Here is a 22,215-nt window from a genome sequence, read left to right as displayed (position 1 = left end):
GTAACTGGCTCACTGACCTGCGGCAGGTGGGACAACACATCACCAACAAGGGCATGATCTGGATATCGAATTGGTGTCAGCTTTATACCAAGGTGAGGTCAGGAACCTGCTGCCTGCGACAGTCGCGGATCCATCGCGTTTGTATAGGTCTGACGAAAAGAACGAAAAGACTGGCACGCAGGTTGTATAAGCTTATTCATTGACGAGACATCAGGAATGTGACGAGGGAGCTACGCTGCGAAAGGATCATACATAGCAGAAGGGATAGGGAAAGGATGTACAGAGAGATGATAAGATGGAACCAGATTGGAAGAGGGAGAAGGGGGCGAGGGATCCTTGCGAATGTCCTTGGGATGTCGGAAGGAGTTTGGCCCAGCAAGTCCCCTGGCGAACGGATGAAGGGCAGAGGATAGGCTGGCGCACAACCAAGAATAGGGGGATTAAAGAAACAGGCGCAGGCGATAGATAGAACCGGAACTAATGGGCGAAGAGAGAACAGAGACGGTGGCTGGTGCGAAAAAAAAAGAAAAAATAGGCAATGAGATGGTGGAAATGCAAGTCTGGTGGGGGAACGATGGCAGGTCCGGGGGGTGATGTTCTTGTGTCCTTGTCTTGTATTTGTTATGTTGAGGATACCTTGATGCATATATGAAGACATTCGGCTTGATGTGCTGCTTATACAGGCTGGCAGTGATCGATCGAGTGCCCCTTGAGGGCATATATGGTGTTGATGAGATGATGCAGACTTGAGCTTGAAGCGGGAGCGTGGTTGTTTGCGGAGCGCGTAGCTCGCGATGAGGAGAGAGGAATGAGGAAAATCTGGGCCGGGGTAGACAGTTTCGAAGGGGGACGGACGAGACAGAGTGATGAGATAGGATAGTTTCGTTTATTTGCTGGTTGCGTTGGGCGAGGACGAACCTGTTTCTTGATGACGAAGCGCGAGAGAGACCGTAAGGAGCGATCGCGGCTGGTGATAGGGATGATTTAGATATCCCGAACCGAACCTTTGGCAATGAGGCGAGAGGGAAGCGGAGAAAACGTAGCAGTCGGGGCGGTGTCGTGCTTGGCGCGGAGGTATACCGATGGATATTGCTTTCGTTGAAATCGTCGATAGATTGTCAATAGCGTTGCGTGGATGTCGTTAGGACACGCCTGGTGCCGATGGGGATTCGTTTGAGGAAACCGCCACGGAGGTTAATAGCCGAACCGCCCCGCCGTCTCCGCGCGCAACAATGGCGCTCTGCCGGCCTTCTTGACCACGAAGGGTACGCCTGCGTTCTTGCCAGGCGCAGGGCACGGACTATCCCCAAAATCGGTCTCGTCCTCCGTCTCCGTCGTCTCGCCGCCGTCCAGACCGCCGGCCGTCTCCGCGAGCGTCGCCAGCGCGCCTCCCCTCCTCGTCCGCGCCACATTCGCCGCCGCGAACACGCTCGGCGCACCGCCCGCTGGCGCCGTGTTCCTCTTCTCCTTCCCGGACCCGACCTTCGCCGGCGCTGCCCCGGAGGTGAGAGCCTTGGACGCGAGGAGCGAGTCGCCGTACGCGTACGACTTGGTCCGGCCAAACTTGGCCTTGCGGAACTGGTCGAGGTCCTCCTTGCGCGACTGGGCGTGGGAGGGATCATCCATGCGCACGTAACCGCTCGGCTGGCAGCGGTGCGCCATCTGCTTGTAGTACTCGCAGTAGCCGCCCTCGAGGATGTATACCTCCGGGTAGTGGATCTTGGGGTAGTTGTGGTTATTCATCGCCCGGTCCTTCGAACGCAGGTGCTTTGCACTTTGCGTTACAAACTCGAGTTCAGCCACGCCCCAAGAGACACCACACCAACCGAAAAGGAGGTCACTTACAATGTCGGCGCACGCTTCGCGCTGAACTCGCAGTGGAACACGAGCACCGTCTTCTTCGAGGTATCCCCGCTCGTGCACGGCGACGGCTTCGCTTTGGCCTGCGCGAGTAAAAATTCCTCGACGCCAGCCGTCGTATTGATGTTCACCGCGCCGGGCACGTGTCCACCCTCGTACTCGTAGTCGAACCGGCAGTCGATCACGAAGAACCTTGCCACGCGCGCGTCGTACCGTCCATCGAGCAAATCGTTCAGCGTCTGGGGTACGATCCGCATCAAACCATCCTCCTTGACGCGGTGGCAGGGCAGAATCTTCCCGTGCGCCTCGTTGTCGCCGAACCCGGGCAGGCCGGGCGACATGAGCATCCGGCTGCCGGGGCTCGCCATCATGGCCTGGTGCTGCTGCTGCTCGTCGCGCCTGACGAGCGCGCTCGCGCCCGTAAGCGGCCGGAAGTCCTCCGTGCCATCACAACGGCGGATCGTCTTCATCTGCGCGCGCTTCGCGTACGCCTGCGCGGGGCTCGACATGTCGCCGAACGAGCCGTCGCCGAAGGACGAGTTGGCCTCGTCCGCGGGCGAGGCCGGGATATCCTCGAGGCGGTGCTGCTGCTGGCCGAAGACAGTCGGGGGCATCATCGCGGAGAAGGCGCGACGCGGCGGGGGGAGCGCGGCGGATGGGCGGCGGGGCTGCTGCTGGAGCTCGGGGTGCGCGCTGGCGGCCTTGAGCATCGGGTAGGCCGAGTGCGCGCTTTGGCCGTCATACAAGACGGAGAGAGCAGGGCGGCGGGGGCGCTTCTGGAGGAGGTTGAGCGGGGAGCCGAGGTCGTCCTGGTGGTAGGCCGCCTCGGGCGAGCTGTCGACGGCGGAGCGCATGAACTTGTTCAAAAGCGGGTTGCTCGTGATGCGCTCGAGCTTGCGCTGCATCGGTGAGGAGGGCGCGGGCGAGGACGAATGGTCGTCGGCGTCGAGCCCTGCTAGGACGGAGCCGTATTCCGCCGGCTCAGGCGAGGCCGAGCGGCGCTTTCGGGCGACGAAGGGGCCTGCAGGGGAGTCGAGGCTGCGGCGTTGGCGGTGCGAGTGCGGAGACGAGCTTTCGTAGAAGAAGTTGCCGAAGTCAGACCCCTTTCCGGGCTGCTGTTGCTGATCGTCGTCGTAGTCACGCTGGGCCATGGGCGACGAGAGGTCGCGGAAGTGCGAGACGAGCGGGTGCGCCGTCGCGGGCGCAGGCGAGGAGAGGTCCTGGAAGGCGGTAATCGTCGGCGCGGCGGAGAGCGGCACCGCGGGCTGATCGAAACCGAACTCGGAGTCGACGTCCATACCGCAGTCACTCGGAGTAGGTGGGGTGATCTACAGGGCAATATCAGTCTCTGACACAAGTGAGGCATCGGTGGGTAATACTTACTCCCTCGGCGAAGGTGTGCGAGCGGAGACGGTTGCCGGTTGGCGAAGGCGAGAACCATTCGGTGGGTAGTCCGGGTCGGGCGAGCTTGCGGTTGCTGATAGAGTTGTTCGTGCTGTTCTTCGCATTGTCGTTGTTGTTGGGTGGGTTCACGCCACCGTTGGAGACGTCCGTACCAAACAGCCGTCCGTTGCTTGTGAACGAGCGCGGCCGGCCGGCCATCTTCGCCACCACGTCGTCGTCGAACAGCGGTTTGCCAATCTTGTTCGACGGCGCGGGAGAAATGTCCATGGCCTCGCCGCAAGGGGACGAGGACGAGGAATGGAGAGACATGGTGGACGCGAAGGACATTTCAAGGTCGGAGGAGAGAAAGTCGTCGACGGCGTCTCGCGGGCGGTTGAGCGGTTTACGGCCCGGTGCGGACGGGGCTTGAAGAAATTGTGAAACGGTCGCAGTCGGTGGGAGGAAGGCCATGTAGTCGTTCTCGGTGTCGTTCGGGGTGGGTGATCGCTTCTGTCGCTTGAACGGGTGGAAGGCTGTTGGACGTCGGTCGAATCGAGGAGCCATTGCGGTGTTGGTTTGATTTTGATTTGGTATAGGGTGACGGTCGAGTATAGTTGTTGCAACAAGATGTGGATAGCGATACAGTGTTGAGGTTCGTGTCGCGTCGTGGGTGGTGAATACAAGAACGTGCGCCGACGACAACGATGTCCGTGCAAGTTGAGGACGAAGGTGCGGAGAACGTTACAGGATATATAGAACGAACATATCACGGGACGTCAGTAAAGACGAACTCGCAAGCCACCCGGAGGCGTGGTTGGAGAAAGAAGGAACGGACCGCAAGATTAGATGGTCTCCTGTCGAACGAATCGGGAATCGGGGGTGCGGCTACAGACAATGAAAAAGGTCAGCCTCAGATCGAATACGAACCACGGCCGGGACGCTCGTGGCAGTGTTTCGGAGTTGGAGGGGGTTGTTGCGCTGGCCGCTGGCCGTAGGTTCGCCATTGTCCGCCCAAGATGGTTGCGGAAGCCACGCGGGCGCGTGTGGCCGAAGCGCAAGCGACGTAGAGACGAGGAGGGCCGGCCTCACCTTCGTAAGTAACGAGCGGACTGACGGAGGAGGCCGCGCCTAGAGAAAGGGGAAAAGACGGGAGGTGAGTGTCGCTGGTCGTGCTGAACGCGAAAGGACAACGTCGGGGAAAACACGAGGCGCGGGTTTCGAGGGGAATTCAACAAGGGCGGGGAGGCGCTGCAACGGTGGGCACCTGTGGGGCCACCGCCGACCTCGGCCACGCTCCGTCCCTGCGAAGCGGTAGAACACACACGTACTGGAAAAATAACACTCGGTATCCCGAATGTGCGAGTATAATGTCGCGACGGTCGTGGCCTTGACTCTCGGTCGCCCTTAATTTGCGGACGACATGGGTGGACGAGACGACGGGCTCGATTTGTTTACGCGCTATTTGGTCGCGGTTCAAATCTGCCATGGCGTCGGCGTCACGTGCGGTGGCCGACCTGTCATGCGCTCATAGCGCCCATGATATCCGCGCGACCTTGGTGGTTGCTAACTCCACGATGACGAGCTGGGTGCTTTGTGCTCGACTTTGCCGTCATATTACACTGGATAATCCGTATACACTCCGGTCGAAGGTGGTCTACGCGTCGCGGCGAACGCTCACGGTAGCGAAAGTCACGATCATGCCAGTCATACGGGCGCGCTCGTGCTCCAGGAGCGCGTCCAGAGGCTCCTAACGAAGCAGGCTGAATACCTCGACGTCATCCCGTCAGACGAGACTCAGACGGCCTCTGAGCCCAGTCTCAGAAGATCGAAGATTCGAACCCTCACGCAATCGGACCCGACGGATCTCGACTCTACACGCCTACCATCCACATACAAACTCGTCCACGAAAACACCCGTCTTCACGTTGCTCATGGGCCCGGCCGTCCTCGACGTGCCCCTCCTTCCCCGTATTCTCCAGGTTGGCTCTCTGCCCCTTATTCCCAACTGGGGCATGCCGGCAGCATAACGACGCCCTGATCGGCCTCTCGATCTCTCCGAGGGTCCGAGACCTCCCAAAAATCGCGGGAAGTGACGTCAGCGGTGGTTCAGATACTCGGCATCAAAAAGGTCTCGTTCGTCCGAATACGGAAAAGACCTAGCATGCTGCGGCGTCCTCAGTCGTCCGTAAGTATTTCCTATGGGATCGGTATGGATAGCTGAAGTATGCGCACCCGCAGCTCGCGATCATCATGTCGAGCACTACATAGGCGCGCTCCCTAGCCCCGACGCGGACATCTCGGCCTTCGCCCGCCGGCGTCGCTACCGCGTAATCTCAATTCGATCTGTATAGCATCTCCCGTCTGCCGAGTGACTACGGTGTCCAGAACTCCTTGCTCGAGTCCGCGCTTTACAGATGGACACCCGAAGCAGGCCTGGTGCAGTGATGTGTTGCCTATTGAGACATGCGAAGCGCTATCTGGGACGATGCAGTTGTGCTTCCTAAGGGCGCAGGACTCATGCTGCAAAATCAAACCTTGGTTTCTGGATTCGTTCGGGCGGTTCCCGGTCCTGCGGCCACATATTATAGGATATGCATTAATCCAGATGCTGTCTGTCCAACTCATGAATTCTATCTATACCGCTACATGAGCTCGGGCCTCGTCAGTAGCAGTGTTTGCCAATAACATGCTTTATCCCATTCCGTTATCAGGAGTGACCGGTGACGTGTCATGGTACCGTCCGGCGTCCGATACTTACCCGAGTCATGCACCACAAACGAAACTGCGCCGCATAAACCACCAGTCCTATTGCATATTTACATTGCTGCTCTCAAGTATGTAGCAAACAATTTAAATCACAATCGACCGCCACAGACCGCCGTTGTACTCTATGTACACGTGCCCATTGAAGCCCGTTCTATATCAGTTTAACGTTCCTCCGGCCCTGTCAGCTTCATGACGATTTCTGCCCGTTCTTCGCTATGCAGAGGCGTCCAGCGCAAACTGTGGAGCCTGAATCTGTATTACGCTGCCTGTATCCAGGAGTGTCGCATGGACAAGTCACTCTATCGGCGTAGATAGCAGTGGAGCCCACAGTGCAGACTAGTACTGCCTAGCGGATTTGTATGGCTTCGAGTATAGACTGTCTACCTCTTATCGCTGTCTCGAAGTATTCAAAACCATCTCGTTTCGTATCGAGAGTAGTCGAAGTGAGCAGCTTTCCCTGCTGAAGCCAGCAACGCGCCCGCCGTTGCGACGGCACGACCTTAGGTCATCGGGTATCCCGCACTTGCGCGAAAGCAGTCGTCGTATCTCACCTCGAGACGAAGGGCACAGCCAAGGCCTTAGCCGCTCAGTGCCATAGATGCCCTGGTTCGGACACCATCACGGTCTCTCCATGCTCGCGACCAGCGCCTCCCCTAGAATCCACGAACACGACTATCATGACCCTCGCCCCTTGGTATCTCGTTGTGACCTGCCGCCACTCGTCTCCATGCAAATATCGGCATGCCCTGCATAGGGCCGGCACCGCTGCCGCATTTCCGCGACCTGCGTTTGTATGAGGCTCCTATCAACTACTCTCCGTAACCCACGCCTAGTGATCCCGCTCAACGCTACCTTCGCCCGCGCCTGCGTTTACCTGCGCGTCCGAGTTGCAGGAGGATGAGCATACAAAATTCTCACCGTCCCTCTCCCGGTGCCACATGATCTGTTTGAGAGAACTTGGTCGGCGCTGGTCGGTCTGGCAACCTCCTCGCAGAACCCAATGTTAATCGTACGCTGTAACCCTCGCACCGAAAGACATCGCTTAGGAGGAGTTGGGTGACTATATGTGTATCGCCTTTGTGATTCCGAGTACACCGAGAAGTTATGTCTTTTCGTCGGGAAAACCGTGGGGCTGGGATTATCTCCCCGATCCCGTTCTGGTCTGCATTCTCATCGCAGGAATGTTATGGCCTGTAGTGTGGGTACACGGCGGCGCTTCAACGTCCCCGGATGTAGAACTTATGTCGAGTCCTTGTGTAGGCCGGGTGCCTGGTGATCTGCACAGGATCACGACATAAGCATTCGTGGGTTCTGAACATCATCAAACTTCACCTGGTACATGGTCAGCGCCGTCTACAACCACAAATGAATCCATCATCGACAGCGCTTTGCAGTGTCCTACGCCGCCGGGCAAACATAACTGTGTTTGCCTCATGCGATCTTAGATGATCTGCACGGAGAAACTTGATATGGTCGCGATGGTGACCCCCTTCTCGTTTTTTTTTTTTTTTTTGGACGAGCAGATAATCTTATTCAGCAATCGACAAGCGTGTCTGACCCTAAATAAGCTACTCCTACAATAGCGGACCTCATGAGGCCCGGTCCGAGGAAAAATGCTCAATACCACAACCCCCGGGGAACTCCAGGGCGAGTGGGGCTCGTGCACTACCTAGGGTGTTCCTGTCGTCGGAGCCTAGGCAGCTTAATACCCACTAAAACCTCCAGGCTTTTAGCCCAATGTTCTGGGAGTGCTTGCTCTTCAGCGAGCAGTCCCGTCCAAGTTCCCTGCACCTTCCTTGAGTAAGATGGTGTCCGGATTATCTTCGATGCCGTGGCCTGGTCTGCTTCCAGCCGTCTTTGGATGGCATTGGCCCAGCGTCGCTGTACTTCTTGGGGGGTGTGAGATCTTCCTCCCATCGTGTGTTCACATCTTAGTACCCACACTAGGTACGCCGATTCCGATATTAGGATCCGCAATAGCCGCGATCGGCCCTGCGCTGGCCGCTCACGTTTTGACTGTTGGTCCTCAACGTTGATCTGTAGTGCGCCACATCCCAGTATTAGGCCTAAAGTTATCCGTGGGAGTGGGCCCCTTCCTTCGGGCCATGCATCCTTCACTAGGTCCCATATTATCATACATCTACTCCGTTCGCATTCAATCATGATGTGCTCCATCGATTCCTCCTCGCCGCAGTATGCACATTTCTCACGTTCAGCATACCCTGGGATATTCCTCCAGAACCCTCCTATGCGGTGGGAGTTATGCAGGGCGCGAAACAGAAATTGCCTAATGGGTGTCCGTAGGTCTTTGCGTCGTGTCGACATCCATAGCGCTTCGTCGCTGAGCATGGATCCGTTTAGGTCTGCTATTGCGTGTCTTGCCATGTCAAGTGGAGCTAGGGCTGCTCTCCGTACACCTGTTGGACCTTGTCTGTTCATTATCCCCCGGTATAGGAGGGACTGCGACATGGACGCTAGGCGTGCTCCACGGAGGTCAAATTCCGCCGGCACTCCGAGATCGATATCATCCGCAATCTGTTTCATTACTCCTTCCCGGGCTAGTGCGTCTGCCATTTCATTCCCTTCCTCGCCTGAGTGTCCTTTGACCCATAGGAAGTCTGTTGGCGCGGACCGTCTCCTCAGGTGGAAGGCCGTTGCCTTGAATAGGTCAGCATTCTTTATCTCTATCCAGCCTATGTCCTCCCATTTCGCTAGGTGTCTTGTTAAGCCCTCTATCACGTACATTGAGTCTGTTTTGAACAGGATGTGTTCGAAAGGCGCCGTTGTCTGGAGGGCTACTAGAACGGCCACGATCTCCCCTCTCTGGTTGGAGTGTTCGTTCCCTGGGACCTTGATAGCTTTACTCGCGCCCGGCACGTCCGGGATCCATATTCCGCTCCCACAAACCGCTTCCAAAGTCCCGTTCTTCTCGCACGACCCGTCCGTATATATCACCGTTGCCTCGTCTGGCGCAACTCTCCCTCTCGCGGGCCTGCTTAGTCTCGTCGCAGGTGATCTCGCTACATCTTGTTCTCCAGCAAAGACTCTAATCCCATCGTTCCAGCACGTCTTCAGGGACACCGATGGGTCGAAGCGTATTGTGCCTCTTCTCCCTCTCTCTTGTTCGTTTTTTTCCTTGCGCGTGTGTGTAAGCGTTAAGCCATCCCCTTGGTCGTTCCGTCTCGTGGAGAAACGGGATGCGATGCGATCTAGTATGGTTCGTGCCCGTTCGCAACATCTATTTGGGTCCTTACATCCCTTTTCTCGGTCAGACGTGCATTTGTCGCATTGGCATACCCCGTGGTGCGAGTGCTGGATGCTCTCCAGTCTGCGGGCCATGTCAAGCATGTTCTTTACAGTCTCTACTTCATGTCTCGTTTTTAGGCACTTGTCTTTTCCCTTGTGGTACGTCCACCGTGGTGCACCTAACTGGCACCATGCCGGCATGCTTCCCTTCACAGAGTCCGCTATTCGTATCGCGTCAAAGGTCACTTCATACTTCTTCGCCGCCTTCAGCATCCCAGTTATTTCTCTCGGTAATTTCTCCGCATTCGGGCCACGCGTTGGCACCGACCACGCCTGTACGAATACATTTACTTTGTCGTAGGAGTCAAGTCCACCAGGGGCTACGTTGTTGATCATTATGTCAACTAGGCACGCCCACCTCGGTCGTTTCTCATGACTCGCCAGGTATTCCCGGAGCCAGACCAGCCATATCGCATCGTTCCTTGCCTGTAGGTTCAGGAGGTCTATCCCTCCTTCGTGTCGCTGCCTCTGTAGCTCCGCCATCGCAATCGGTGAGCCGCGTCCTTCACCCCATATGAACTTCCTAATGCTCTTATTCAGTTCCTCTTGTATCGAGTTTGGCATTCCTTGGACCCGTGTTTTGTACTGTGTTAGGCCGCCTACTGTCATTTGCACAACCAGAGCTTTCGCATGCAGCGTTGGTTTTGCCGTGTGCCACCTCCGAAGTTCTTTGTCAACTTTCCTTACCGTGTCCGTCCATACGGCCGCTTGGTCAATCCCGTTGCCAACCCACGCGCCGAGCAGCCTGGTTGCTTGGCCATCTTTCAAGATTTCCACATCTTCCGGTATGTCGGCTTCGGTTCCGTTCAGGGAGCGCGTTCTTCGCACCTTGTCTCGGTACTCTTTCGTCCCAATCGGTATGATTTCGGTCTTATTTTTGTTGAATCGTGCCCGCGAGGCTTTGCACCACGTTTCCAGTACGTCTAAAAGGTCGCAGTACTTATCATTCTCAGATAGGTAAACCGTTGTGTCATCGGCGAACAGGGCGACTAGGATCCTCTCAACCTCACCCGGGATTTTGAATCCGCATAGTCTCGGGTCCGACCGCAGCATGTTAGCTAGGGGCTCAATCGCAAGGTCGAAAAGTAGGCATGATAGGGGGTCCCCTTGCCGCACGCCTCTCGTCACCCTGAAGGGTTCACTGAAGGTGCCGTTAATCATTACCTTGGTCTCTGCTTTCGCATACAGGGCCTTCACTGTGTTTATGAATCTCTCAGGCATATTGAATGCTCTTAGGGTTGCCCACAGGTATGAGTGGTCAATTTTGTCGTACGCTTTCTCCTGGTCTAGTGCTACAATCACCCCGTTTTCCTCCATCGCTTCGGCATATCGTACCATTATCTGGGACAGCCGCACTTGGTTGAAGATGGACCGGCCTGGGACGAAACCGGCCTGGTCCTTGTGCACCATTCGGCCGACGACCTCTGCTAGCTGCATCGCTAGAGCCTTCGTGAGTATTTTGTAATCGGTGTTCAGGAGTGTTATGGGGCGGTAGTTCGCTATGTCTGACTTGTCGCCCTTTTTGTATATTGGGCACATCCAGCCCTCCGTGAACGTTGAATTTTCGTCGATTCCATATTCTTGGATGTCGTTAAATACGATTGTCATCGCTGCTAGTACGTTGAAAGATTCCACCTGTGCTTTGTTTTTTTCTTGGTGTCTCTCGTCTAGCGTTTTCCATACTTCGTATGGGACCCCGTCCAATCCTGTCGCCTTCCCGTTCTTGGAGGTTCTCAGGGCTTCTCTCACATGGTGTTCCCCCAGGGGTTCTTCCATTACTTCTCGTGCATTCTCGGGGAGCCGTCTCTCATCCGGAATTGAGGTGAGTGTCCTCTCGATGAATTCGTCGTGTGTGCCAGGGCTCCACGCTTCCTTCTCGTGGTCGCTTTGGATTCGTTCATGGTGATCTCTTGCTATCTTGGCCATCCTGTCCGTGCGGAGCACGTATTGGTCGGGCCTATCTAGCTTCCGCAGTCTCATCATTAGTTCCCGTGGCTTTTTCTCCATATTGATGGATGTCCAGTATTTCGAGACTGTCTCTCCATCTTTCATCCATCTCGCCTGCCTGGTTCGTTTCGCGTCCTTCCTCACCTTAGCTCGTAGCCGGCTTACTTTCTCTTCTAGCACGGCGACATTCCGCCGTGGCTCTTCGTCGTCTATGCGATCTATCCCCTCCTTCTCCATTTCGATTTGTAGGATGGTCTCCCAGGTTGCTATTTTCCGTCTCGTTCGCGACATGACGGCGCCTGTGATCAACGCCCCGGTGGTTATCATATCTTCTTTGAAAGCTTTCCACAGAGTTTGCGCGTTCTTCTCCGGTGATCGTTGCTCGTTTTTCAGGTTCCTGAGCTCGTCCTGGAGTCTCATTCCTCGCGCTTCAATCGCTGCAATCGCGTGCCATTCGTTCACAAATCCCAGAGGCCAAGTCCACCTGCCTGACCCATTATAGGGCATTGCCGTTGGTGCGTACTTCATCCAGACTATCCGGTGGTCAGACTTGACATTCGCGGTTTGACAGCACCATTCATATACGTCTTTCCTTCTATCCTCCGCTATGTACATTCTGTCTAGTCGCGACATCGAGCCCGTTGCTTTGCTGATGTATGTATAGTTTCTCGAGGAGGGGTATTCTTCCCGCCACACGTCGTGTATATTCAGCGCTTGTCGGCATTCGCGCAGGGCCGTTACGGCATTTTCCAGCTCCTTCCTTGGTGGAGCCCTGTCTACATCATCTTCCACGACATTAAAGTCGCCTAAAAGTATGTCCACCTTGGGTATTATACCTTGTCTTCTCGCGTCTCTAATTCCGTTCCAGAAGGCCGCGTGACGGCCCGATTCGTTCGGTGCGTACACATTCACTATAGTGACTGTGTCTCGGTCGTGCCATCGTAGTGTCAGGGCCGTTGCCCGTCCCTCCTCGATCACTTTCGTTTCGCAGTTGGCTGTGCTTACCAGGTCCCTGTTGAGCACAAAAGCTACTCCGGCTGAGTTGGACGCTCGATCTGGGTCCGGTGAGTTATGAATCCAGAGTCGTTTCCCGTACATGTTTCGTAGGGATTCACATTGTTCCTCCTTCAGATGAGTTTCCTGCAGCGCAAGGACAGCGATCTTCTCTTCTCGCATCATTGCATGTAAGTCATTCCACTTATTTAGTCGGGTTCCACCCTGTTCTGAGTGCCCGTTCATGTTCAGGGTTGCGATTTTTAGGTGTGCTCGTCTTGCCGTTTTCGGGCTCGTTTTGGCTGGGTCGGGGTTAGCCGTTGCCGTGTTCGCGGCTCCGCCTCCGAAAACCCTAGGAGTGTCATCGGCGTTGCGCTCGGCGGTTGGGGGCGCCATGCCTCCGCTCGTCAGGGCCCGCGAACCAGTACCAGGGTTTAAGACCGTGTGCCCCGCTAGATGGGGGGAAAGGGTGGAGAAGGTGGGGTTTGCAGTAGGCAATCATCCCGTGTACGCGCCTTGCCTTAGGAGCGTCGGGGGAAGGCTATTATCGTCCGGCCTTCCACGGACATGGACTATGTCGAGATTTCGCTCGGGTGAACACTCGGGCGTTCGTCTGAGTTTCCTCTCGACTTAAGCTTCCACGCGCGGCTCGTCCGACCTGAATAGGTCTCCGCTGACACTTTGTCAAATCACCGACCGTGAAGGGGTCTCCGCCATCAGTCCTCCTCCCCGGGGGGAGGAGCTGTATATTAGGCGGGTTCCGCCAGAGGGGATCGCACCACGGTCGGCTGGCACGTCCCTATGAGTCCCGAGCCTCTTTTAAGGTGCCGAACCAAGCGGCTTTATTTCTAGGTCATCGGGGAGTCTCGTATCATACTGACATCTAAGTTTCGTAACGTTCTCGTTATAGTTGTGCGTCTCGTTTACATATCTATGTCGCCCGTCCGCGCCCTCTGCCTCTGAAGGCACCTCGGGAAGTTCCTCCGCCTCTGCGCCCGTAGTCCTGGGCGCGCGGCGACGTGTTCTTCGTCGAGCCGAGGAAACCTTGGGGAATTTGGGCCCTTATCGGGCACAGCCCGTATACGTGGTCGGCGCCATAGCAGAAGGTGCAGGGGTCCATGATAATTTCGTCTACCGGTCCGACTTGTGCGTGCCAGAAGTTCGTCGTCCTCATGATGGCTTGGACGTCCCGGTACGCGCACGGGAGTGCCGAGTTAATGATGGGTCCATATATGTTGTAGCGGGGTTGCGGGCGGCCTTTCGGCGCGAGGAAGGGGAGAATCCGACACTTGAGGTTCTGCAGGAAGCTATTTACCTGTCCGATCGCTTTCCTGTCTTTGGGGTCCATTCCGAGGGCAGCTACTATGTCCGATGCTTTCTCTGCGAGAGCGACCTGTATCGCGTACAGCATCAGCCCTTCATCTGCATCGATGGGGCCTTTGAGAGTCATGTAGAACGATGGGTTTACGACCACATCGTCGAAGGTGAACGTGAAGAAGGCGATGTCGGCCGTGGCGAAGACTCCCTGCGCTAGGATGAGGGCTTTATCCTCAGTCGTAAGAGAGGAAAGGAGCCCCGTGCGCGGCTGCCGTTTGTTCGCCGCGACAGGTAGGATGATTCGGAGGGGTGCCCCTTCTCGGAGGAAGGCTTGGACGGTTGCGCGCACTTCCCCAAAGACGTCCTGAGCTTCGTCCGCCGTCAGGTTAAGTCTGTCGAAGACGGTCACGAGTACGTTGTTCCCGAAGTGCTCGTCGTTCTCCGCCCAGTATTTAACTTGTTCCTCCTCGATGTCTTCCAGCTGCTGCAGCCGGTACCGCATCTGCGGCGCGGTCCATCCGCTCGGCGGGACCGGGGCGAGTTGTACCTCAGGGCGTTGCGGGTGACTTTTTGCCACCGCCGCGTATGCGCGGTTCGCGAGGAGTTGGTCGCCGATGATGGCCAGCTTTCCCTCCGGAATACTATCCGGGGGAGGCGGGGGAAGGTCGTTGTCTCGTGATACGTCGATGTCAACAATCTTGTCCGAGTCCAGGGAGCCCGACGGTCCTTTCGCTATGGACGACGAGACGAGGAGCGCGATCTCCTGACGGCGTCGTTCCGCGTCGTTCTCCTCCGTCTGTTGGCGTACTTTCTTCTCCTCGTGGAGGAGCGTCGTTTCACGGGATGGGGGGGGGATCGCCTTCCGGGGTGTACCGACTAGAATGAATGGGGGCTCTTCTTCGATCGAGGGGTCCTCTGGTGCCGACATCTGCACGTCCTGCGTCTTGGGGTTGACGTGCGCGACGGTAGCCTCTTCTGTGAGTGCGTGAGTCTGTCTCTTGTCCTCGTGCAGCTCAGCGGGGTGGGGCATCAGGGTGACGCGGGCCTTGCCGGGGATGTTCTGGGCCAGGCCTGCGGTTTCCGGGCCATTCGGCGCGGTGTTCAGGTTCATCGCGGTAATGGGCACTGGAGTATTCCCTTCGATCGCTTGGCTGGCTGCGGCAGTGGGGGCGTCATCTCCGGTGCGGGCAGTGGCGTCTAGGACGCCGGGGTGCTCAGCCAGGTGGGGGGTGTGGGCGACGGTCGGGTTGGGGGCAGCGGTGTCATTGACGCCTCCGGTGGGGGGCTGGGCATCCGTAGTCGACGTTAGGCCAGGGTCGGCCGTAGCGGGCGTTCCGTTTGTCCCGTCCGTTTCGTTAAGGGAAGGGAGTGTGCTAGGGGCCGTGTCGATAACAATTGCGAGGTCGTCCCCGGTGATTCCCTCAGCTGCGCTCTTCGCCAGGGCCGCTTTGGCCTCCCTGATCGCGTTCGCTGGGATTGGTTTGTTTTCAGTTGTTTCGTTGCTTGGGTCTTAAACTTACCGACGTCCTTCACAGATTTGTGTCTCTTTCCGTTATTTCCGCTGCTCTTCGCCGGTTCCAGATTGAGGGGGTTCTCCTCGTCAAGGAGGGCGTACTGATTGTCGTGCCCCGGAATGCCATCGACTGCAATCGCGCCATCGTCATCCACGTTCTTGGCTTTCCCGCGTCCTACGGTGGGGTTAGGTCTTGTTCCTGTATCGCATCTGGGTATCATACCGCGTCCGGTAGCTTTTCCCGTTTTGTTCATGCTCGCGAGAGTTGCCGACTTTGCCACATTGCTTGTCGGTTCGGGGGGCATGTTTAGCAAGGTTCAGTCAGCGGGGCGGTTCGTTCTTGGGCGGGCGGGGTGGCAGGTCTCTTACTTGTCCTCTACGTTCTCTTAACTCATTCGGGGCCCATCTGGTCCGGGGAGGTTATTTTGGTCTCTATCGTCTACGATACGTTGTATATTACGGTCCCATCATCTCCATTGCTCGTGGCATCTTCTCTCTCCCGCTCTCAGCGCCAGGCCGCGGTTCCGACTTCGTTCTTGCGTGCATTCGGCTTCTGAACCGGGTCACCATGGATTTCGCCGTTCGGGGGGGATCGGGTTTGGTCTTGGCCTCCGGGCTTCCAGGTGGGTCGGTATTCTCCACCGGTTGCTCTTTCGCTCCCGGCTCTCCTCGCTGATAGGCGGATTATGAGACACTCCTCGGAATTTCGCGGAGAGTCTCATACCATGTGTTTGCACACCCGTGCGCACTGAATGCGGGCAGAGGCCGCTATGTAGTCGATGCTTTGTTTTGCTCTGTCTGCTCGACTGGTTAGTTTGTTCACTAGGGTCTAGGGTTGTTGCTTACAGTCGTCCTGGTCTCGGTCTAGCATGGTTGAGAGGTGCGACATGAGGTTCCAGGGGACGATGTTCATACTGACGTGTGGCTCGTCCTTAGGCATGGTGGGTTGCGGGGGTGTTGGAGGCGCTATGCGTTCACTTTATATATCCACTGAGTTTTGCCGTTATCGTATATTGGCTTTTGTAGTGGGTTCTATTACGTTTTGGAGGACTATATCTCAGGCGCTCTGATCGCGCTGGCGTTAAGCGGTTCAGCACTACTGCGTTCGCTTGGCTGAATTCCGTTTGGTCTCGGCTCTGTCTTGCTTTGGTCTAGCGTTAGTTTCCTTGGACTTGCGTCGTCCATTTCATCCCTGGGTTCTCTCTTGTCCGTTTATTTCTCCGCCTTCTAGGCCTTAGTTTGTCTTCGGCGGGTCATCCGTGCGTGGCTGTGTTCTCGGCGTCGCCCGGCTCTCTCCTCGCTGGTCCGTCATCCGCTTTGCAGTCGGCGCATCCACCTCGTACCCTTCCTAGGGGGAAGGTTTTCGGTGATATTCATTAATGGTGCCTATTATACATTCCATATTTTCATAGCCAGGTTGTCGCCTGTGGGGTGGAACGCGTCCCCCCCATCCCCTCCCAGCCCGAAAGCGTGGGAAACCTCGCCATGGTGATGGTTAGAGGTCAAGGGAGCCCCATCCCCCCTTCTCGTTTTCATGAATGGATGGTGGGATTCATTGGGGAGCACACGCCGAATAAGCGGGAGAACGATAAGAAGGATGAAGCGTGGATTCAGGATTCGGTCTTTAGCAGAGCCCGGTAGATCAATCTGGGCGGTGATAGAACTAGAGGCCCGTGCCGCACGTATGCACAAGCTATCTGAGCATTTTTTCGATCCCGTTGTCGATGGTTCCCGCCCCTGTCCGATTGCAGGTACAAGCTTGAGAGTGAGGTTGATGTTACTATGTAGACGATAATCGATAATCTATAGACACCATTATACTTTCGTTATCATTTTCCATTTCCTCCAGTAGCTTGTTTCCCCCCTCTCAATCGTCATCCCCGATGACCCCGTCTTCTCTATCTTCGTCCCCTCAGCCGCCTCCCTCTCCTCCCTCTCCAACTCTTCGAGTTTCCACACCCTCACCCACCACATTATCGCCGCTGCTCCCACGTACATGAATCCCGTGAACAACTGTGCGCCTAGATAGTTCCCTCCATTCGATTGTGTGATCTGCAGCGCGATGGCCTCCGAAAACGTCGTGGGCACTGATATTACCACCCACGTTATGCTCAGCGATGCGGGCAAGTCCACGAGGCCCATCACCTCCGCCGTGACTGGCGCGATGATCGCCCAATACGTCCCCGCGACTGTTCCGCCAATCAAGGCGAAAAACAGCGTGACGCCGTAATCGACCGCGTTCGTCCACACCACGAGCGAGAACACGCCCGCGAGCAGCGTCATGATCGCCGCCATGTTGATCCGGCCCACCGAGTCGGAGAAATATCCGATCGGCGGGCGGCCCATGGCCTGGCCGAGGTTGAGCAGCGCACCGACCACGCTGCCCTGGTGCGCGGAGAGGCCGATTGAGCTTGCGTAATTGGGGAGCGAGAACAGGAGGACGATGTATCCGAGCATGCTGAGGAAGCCAAACGCGAGCAGCGCGAGGAACTCGCGTCGACGGAAGAGTGCAACGTCGAAGCCGCGCACGGACGCGCCAACGTGCTTGTTCCGGTCCTTGATCAGCAAAGCGCAGATGGTGTTCACGGTGAAAGCGCATATGCCGAGCACGCGAAACGCCCAGGGGAGGCCGATATGCTGAATCATAGCGTTCGTCGCGAGAGAGTAGGTGAGGCCGCCGACGCCCGAGCCGGACGCGGCGATCCCGTTCGCAAAGCTGCGGCGGGTGGTGAACCACTGCGGGACAACGCCGACAGAGCCCACAAAAAGGAAGCCCATGCCCCATCCGAAGCATACGCCCTGGCTGAGAAAGAGCTGCCAGATCTGCTTAGCGAAGGACGCGCCGATGAGGGATAGTGTCTCGAAGAAAACGCCGACGAGGAGCGTGGTGCGGGTGCCGAAGCGACGGGTAGTGATCGTCGCGAGAGGCGATATGAGCATTGCCTGCGAGATGGATAATCCGCCTACAAAGGCAAAGTCGAGAGTCGACGCCCCGGGGAAGAAGTTGCTACTCAGGTAGTGGGCGAGGAAAACTCCGTAAGCCTGCCGTATGTCAGAAGTTCAGTCACTTCGATTCGTCGTGGTTCAGACGGAGAAAGGAAGGAAAGAGCTCACACTATTGACACCCCATGTATGGGCGTTGATCCAAAATGTTGCTGCGCAACAAAGCCAGCCGTAACCTCCGTTAGGCGGGATGTCCACCGCGCCTTGCGTAGGAGGGCTCTCCTGAGTGAAACTGTCGATGTCGGTTTTGGGCGGAGCCTCTTCGCCGATGGCCTCAGATCGCGCGGTTGACACTCGGGAGATATTGTCACCCCGAGTCTGCTGCTGGGAGGCCATAGCGGACGATGTCGAAGGGCCGCATTATAGGTGTTGCGGCTTGGGCCCGCAAAGTGTCATGTGATCGCATGCCGTTGCAGCCGGCGGCATGCCTCGTTCTCACCGGCCGAGGGACGCGAGCGCTCAACTCTGTCTCCTCATCGATACTTGCGCAGAATCATGATGCGATTCGAGCAACCACGCTCTGTTGCTTCTGTACATACGACTGAATCAACCTCTGTGACTCATTCAGGGTTGATCTTGCACTCTCCACCATGCTGCGGTCCACTTGTAACAACAGACGCCTGAATGAACTCGTACGAGCCGATTACATGGGGCGATAGCTGGTGGAAGTTGAATATTGTTGGCTCGTGAAGGTTTAAGCTCCAACTGTAAGCAAACGCGCGTTTTATCATATGCTGAGTGATACACTAATTCTCATCAGTTAAGTGAATAAATTGCTTGAGGATTCCCTTCACGCCTTCCCGCCCTCTTCAGGACCCAGTTCCTTACGCAAGCGCTTCATCTCCTTCTTTACTAACTGGCCTGTCTCCGCCGTCCTCGCGAAGGTTTGTACGCGACGCGGATGGAAGTCGGAAGGAAATTCTTCGTTCATCCACCAATCCTCCAGCCACTTCATCGGTACGCGGCGACTCGGGCCCCCGAAGATATCGAGAACCAAACCGATCTCCCCTCGCGCGATGTGCGCATGCATCTTATCGAGCGGACACTGGTCCTCTTCCTCCCGTCTGACCCGCGCTTTGGCTACGTCCTGCAAGTCGAGGAAACCGTCGTCCGTGCTCTCCTTGACGTCCTCCTTGAGCTCCTCCCAGAGGCGTAAGCTCATTCGGGCGGGCGCGTATTCTGCCCAGCTGTCTTGGTCGTATTTCTTGGGATCGCCGTGCACGATGGAGGCAGCATGCTCGATACAGTTGTGCCGGCAGAGGTCGCTCAGCGACATGTGCTTCCATTGACCCATCAGGAAGAAGGACCCGAACGTGAGGAAGCATGCCAGGAAAGGCGAGAGGTTGAAGCCCTGCATCAAACTCTGGATGAGATGCAGGGGTGTAATCTCGCGTCCGTCATGGGGCCTAACGATATCGGTTTTCTCAGTAGTGCGCCACATATCGGCATCTCATGATCACTGACAAGTATCCGTGGTTGGCGAGAGTGTTCAGAGCTGGGCAAGGGGATCGTGCGTCCCCCTTGCCAGCGGGACTATACGGGTGGGCCTGGAGGTGCAGGGGTTTTCGAATGAGGCCGAGAGACAAGGCGCTGTGTACACCGGCTGCAGGTGAGCACTCGCCCACGCAAGACGCGATACGGAGGAAGGCTTCGGCTCACATGGTGTGTGCCAGAGCGAGAATGTTCTCGCACAGCGTCGCAACGAATACTATGATCGAGGCGCGAAGATTCTTCAGGATTTTGTGAGCAACGGATTGCATAGCGAGGAAACGGCGGGGTACTGATACTCGATGCTAGCGCTCTTGGGCAACTTTTGTAGCGCTCGGAGACGCTCATGACCTCATTTCCATCGCACTTAGCTTCCAAAACTGGATCAGAGCTGATAACACTAAGCAGCAAATAAGAAAAACTGGATCAGAACTGATAAGACTAAGCAGCAAATAAGAATAGAATTGTGGTGTAGACCCAATACAGTAAATAAGAATAGTGGTGTATAGCCGCGGGAACTCGCCATAAGTACATTAGATTAACCTGAATATGCGTGCTATGCGGAGAAACGGATCGATGACAGGATGATAGATTCCATTTATGCTGTCCATCCCGAATTTGACGAGCTCGCCCGTCACGCCCGTTCGCACGAAGCCCTGTTTGCGGGTGGGCTTCCATCCCGGCGGGAACTGCTCCGTCTTCCACCACTGCTCAAGTACGGGAATTGGAATCTCGCGCTTGGGCCCGCCGAAGATGTCGAGCACGAGGCCGATCTCCCCGCGCGCTATATGAGCGTGTACGCGGTCGAGCGGGACGGTCGTGTCTCTCTCCCGGCGGACGCGGGCTCGGGCGATGTCATCCACCGTCAGGACGTGGCCATCTGCAGAATCCTGCAGAAGTTTCTTCCAGAGATCTTTACTCATGTCTGAAGGGGCGTATTCGTCGTAGCCGCGCTGTGGGTCGTGGCGGCGAACGTCGGGGTGGGCGAGGGACGCGGCATGTTCGACGCCGTTATGCCTGCAGTAGTCGTACAGGGATAGAAATCGCCACTGGCCGATGAGGAGCATGGACCCGCAGGTGAGGAAGGTGGCGAGGAAGAATGATAGGCCGAAGCATCGCATGAGGCCTGATATCAGCTGGACAGGACCGATGTCCTTGCCATTGTGCGGTCTAATACCGAGGTCAGATCAGGCTCAATGAGCATTCGCCGATTGGAGACGTACAAGTAGCCATGGTTGGCCATGGTGTTCAAAGCGGGGCACGGTGAACGTACGTCGCCGTCTTTCCTGCTTGGAGCGACGAATGGATGGTGTTCAGCATCGAAGGGAAGCCTTTCCAAGCCGAGTACGAGAGATCTTTGGCCGGCATCAGAAGCTGAAGGTCGTCAATGAAAGACGAGACTTACATGGCGTGGAAGGGCCATGTGGCGGCAGCGATGATGCTAGAGATGAATGTATAGCGGTTCTTGGCAATCCCGAGCATGTTGAACGGAGAGGAAGTGGTGTACAGTGGATGGGTTTGTCTGGGTGAATATGGCCCTGGCCCAACTTTATATATGCAACGGAACCTCGGCGACAGCTGCTGCAGGTGGAAAATAGTCGAGCTGGCGAGAAGCTGACACCAGATCGTCAGCGTATCTGGGTATCTCTCGTCCCGAGATCCCTGGAGACCAGGTATGTAATTTCGAGGCACAGCTTAGGGACCCAGAAACCTGGTTGGTGTATAGCCAGTGCGAGGCTGCGAGTCGGATACGAGCGGCGCTGACTGGCTAAGCTGCCGCTAGCTATATTTGGGGCCAAGGAGCGGCGGGGCACGAAACATCTATGCGACGGGTTGTTTGAACGGTTGATGCTGATATTTTGATGGGCGAACTCGGAAGTTCACGCCAAATAGGGTAACGCGTGAGGGTCGCTGGCAAAAGTGCACAGCTCTAGGATGAGTCGGACTCGCGCCAAGCTGTCCACCGCATGACTTCATTCGCAGAGTATGACTGCCCTGCTCGTCTGCAGGATAAACAAAGTACAAGCATATGTCGCGTCGACAACGCGTCGATGGAAGATGCATGATAAGGTGAACTTTGTTGACCGCATTAGCATAGGCGAAAGAACCGAAACGGCACCAAGCTACCACCGGGCTGACCGGGACTGACTACTGCGATTTCTATGACGTAAGCGAAGCTCGGAGGGGACAATCGTGACCAGGAACGCCGAGAGCCTCCGGAAAGTCTGAACTTGCTTATCTGGTCATCAACTCGCCACGTCATCCACAGACAAGAGTCACAGTCGCAGCAGGCCTCGCAATCCCGGATGTGAGGCGCGTTGAACAAGCTAGGTGGAAGTGGTAGAACGCAAAGTATATTCGCCACATCTGCCGAGAACCCGGAATCATTCAGTTGTCTTGCGAGTCGCCCTATCGCGACGTTGCTGAGTTCGCGAAGAGATCAGCACGGAATCAGGGGATCAAGACCCGCCTCATGCTCATGATCAAGTATAACTTCGAGTTGATTCTGCGGGCGATCATCATCGAGCCGTGTACACTCACAATGCGCAGGCTCGCACATACTGTCCTGCACTGACTTTGAGTCCCCATCACCATGGAAACGACCGCCGTTGTTATATTGCCCTCATCAAGCTCGCTGT

The 22,215-nt window shown here is 56.4% G+C and overlaps 8 protein-coding genes across 8 annotated transcripts; all 8 read right to left on the bottom strand.

Annotated features, from left to right (window-relative positions):
- Positions 1-438: 438 nt before the first annotated feature.
- On the bottom strand, positions 439-4,678 carry PUNSTDRAFT_144517 (uncharacterized protein). Its single transcript, XM_007385121.1, has 6 exons — positions 4,572-4,678; positions 4,333-4,371; positions 4,079-4,128; positions 3,244-3,776; positions 1,846-3,188; positions 439-1,774 (listed from the first exon to the last, which is right to left on the bottom strand). The coding sequence occupies exons 4-6, from the start codon at positions 3,712-3,714 to the stop codon at positions 1,195-1,197; spliced, it is 2,394 nt and encodes a 797-aa protein (XP_007385183.1). The 5' UTR covers positions 3,715-3,776; positions 4,079-4,128; positions 4,333-4,371; positions 4,572-4,678; the 3' UTR covers positions 439-1,194.
- A 3,044-nt stretch (positions 4,679-7,722) lies between these two features.
- Positions 7,723-8,868, bottom strand: PUNSTDRAFT_18666 (RnaseH-domain-containing protein; the record flags this gene model as incomplete). The annotated part of the gene is made up of 1 exon (XM_007385120.1): positions 7,723-8,868. A coding segment is annotated over one exon (1,146 nt), but the record flags the coding sequence as incomplete, so codon positions are not given.
- Positions 8,869-9,780: 912 nt separating this feature from the next.
- On the bottom strand, positions 9,781-10,368 carry PUNSTDRAFT_69375 (uncharacterized protein; the record flags this gene model as incomplete). The annotated part of the gene is made up of 1 exon (XM_007385119.1): positions 9,781-10,368. A coding segment is annotated over one exon (588 nt), but the record flags the coding sequence as incomplete, so codon positions are not given.
- A 1,062-nt stretch (positions 10,369-11,430) lies between these two features.
- On the bottom strand, positions 11,431-12,360 carry PUNSTDRAFT_70446 (DNase I-like protein; the record flags this gene model as incomplete). The annotated part of the gene is made up of 1 exon (XM_007385118.1): positions 11,431-12,360. A coding segment is annotated over one exon (930 nt), but the record flags the coding sequence as incomplete, so codon positions are not given.
- An 826-nt stretch (positions 12,361-13,186) lies between these two features.
- PUNSTDRAFT_135591 (uncharacterized protein) lies at positions 13,187-15,390 on the bottom strand (the record flags this gene model as incomplete). Its single annotated transcript, XM_007385117.1, has 3 exons — positions 13,187-15,042; positions 15,093-15,260; positions 15,309-15,390. 3 exons carry the CDS (start codon positions 15,388-15,390, stop codon positions 13,187-13,189), a joined length of 2,106 nt encoding a protein of 701 aa, XP_007385179.1.
- Positions 15,391-16,861: 1,471 nt separating this feature from the next.
- On the bottom strand, positions 16,862-18,424 carry PUNSTDRAFT_104316 (MFS general substrate transporter; the record flags this gene model as incomplete). Its single annotated transcript, XM_007385116.1, has 2 exons — positions 16,862-18,127; positions 18,200-18,424. The coding sequence occupies 2 exons, from the start codon at positions 18,422-18,424 to the stop codon at positions 16,901-16,903; spliced, it is 1,452 nt and encodes a 483-aa protein (XP_007385178.1). The 3' UTR covers positions 16,862-16,900.
- Positions 18,425-18,807: 383 nt separating this feature from the next.
- HTP6 (Cloroperoxidase) lies at positions 18,808-19,852 on the bottom strand. Its single transcript, XM_007385115.1, has 3 exons — positions 19,748-19,852; positions 19,553-19,678; positions 18,808-19,494 (listed from the first exon to the last, which is right to left on the bottom strand). The coding sequence occupies exons 1-3, from the start codon at positions 19,846-19,848 to the stop codon at positions 18,879-18,881; spliced, it is 843 nt and encodes a 280-aa protein (XP_007385177.1). The 5' UTR covers positions 19,849-19,852; the 3' UTR covers positions 18,808-18,878.
- A 172-nt stretch (positions 19,853-20,024) lies between these two features.
- HTP5 (Cloroperoxidase) lies at positions 20,025-21,323 on the bottom strand. The gene is made up of 3 exons (XM_007385114.1): positions 20,982-21,323; positions 20,800-20,931; positions 20,025-20,746 (listed from the first exon to the last, which is right to left on the bottom strand). The coding sequence occupies exons 1-3, from the start codon at positions 21,056-21,058 to the stop codon at positions 20,110-20,112; spliced, it is 846 nt and encodes a 281-aa protein (XP_007385176.1). The 5' UTR covers positions 21,059-21,323; the 3' UTR covers positions 20,025-20,109.
- Between the last annotated feature and the right edge of the window lie 892 nt (positions 21,324-22,215).

This window comes from Punctularia strigosozonata (genome assembly GCF_000264995.1).
Source record: "Punctularia strigosozonata HHB-11173 SS5 unplaced genomic scaffold PUNSTscaffold_8, whole genome shotgun sequence".
Taxonomy (NCBI): Eukaryota; Fungi; Basidiomycota; class Agaricomycetes; order Corticiales; family Punctulariaceae; genus Punctularia; species Punctularia strigosozonata.
Note: the sequence above shows the minus strand (reverse complement) of the source record. Positions and strands in the feature narration are given on the sequence as shown.

Excerpts from the sequence above, each read along its gene's own strand:
- PUNSTDRAFT_144517 (XM_007385121.1), bottom strand. The coding sequence starts at position 3,714 with ATGGCCTTCCTCCCACCGACTGCGACCGTTTCACAATTTCTTCAAGCC. Across the intron at positions 3,189-3,243 it reads CGCACACCTTCGCCGAGGGA|ATCACCCCACCTACTCCGAG; the intron begins GTAAGTATTACC and ends ATTGCCCTGTAG. Across the intron at positions 1,775-1,845 it reads GCGAAGCGTGCGCCGACATT|TGCAAAGCACCTGCGTTCGA; the intron begins GTAAGTGACCTC and ends TGTAACGCAAAG.
- HTP6 (XM_007385115.1), bottom strand. The coding sequence starts at position 19,848 with ATGCAATCCGTTGCTCACAAAATCCTGAAGAATCTTCGCGCCTCGATC. Across the intron at positions 19,679-19,747 it reads CTCGCTCTGGCACACACCAT|CGCCTTGTCTCTCGGCCTCA; the intron begins GTGAGCCGAAGC and ends CGGTGTACACAG. Across the intron at positions 19,495-19,552 it reads CTCGCCAACCACGGATACTT|GCCCCATGACGGACGCGAGA; the intron begins GTCAGTGATCAT and ends CGATATCGTTAG.
- HTP5 (XM_007385114.1), bottom strand. The coding sequence starts at position 21,058 with ATGCTCGGGATTGCCAAGAACCGCTATACATTCATCTCTAGCATCATC. Across the intron at positions 20,932-20,981 it reads ACATGGCCCTTCCACGCCAT|ATCTCTCGTACTCGGCTTGG; the intron begins GTAAGTCTCGTC and ends TGCCGGCCAAAG. Across the intron at positions 20,747-20,799 it reads ATGGCCAACCATGGCTACTT|ACCGCACAATGGCAAGGACA; the intron begins GTACGTCTCCAA and ends CCTCGGTATTAG.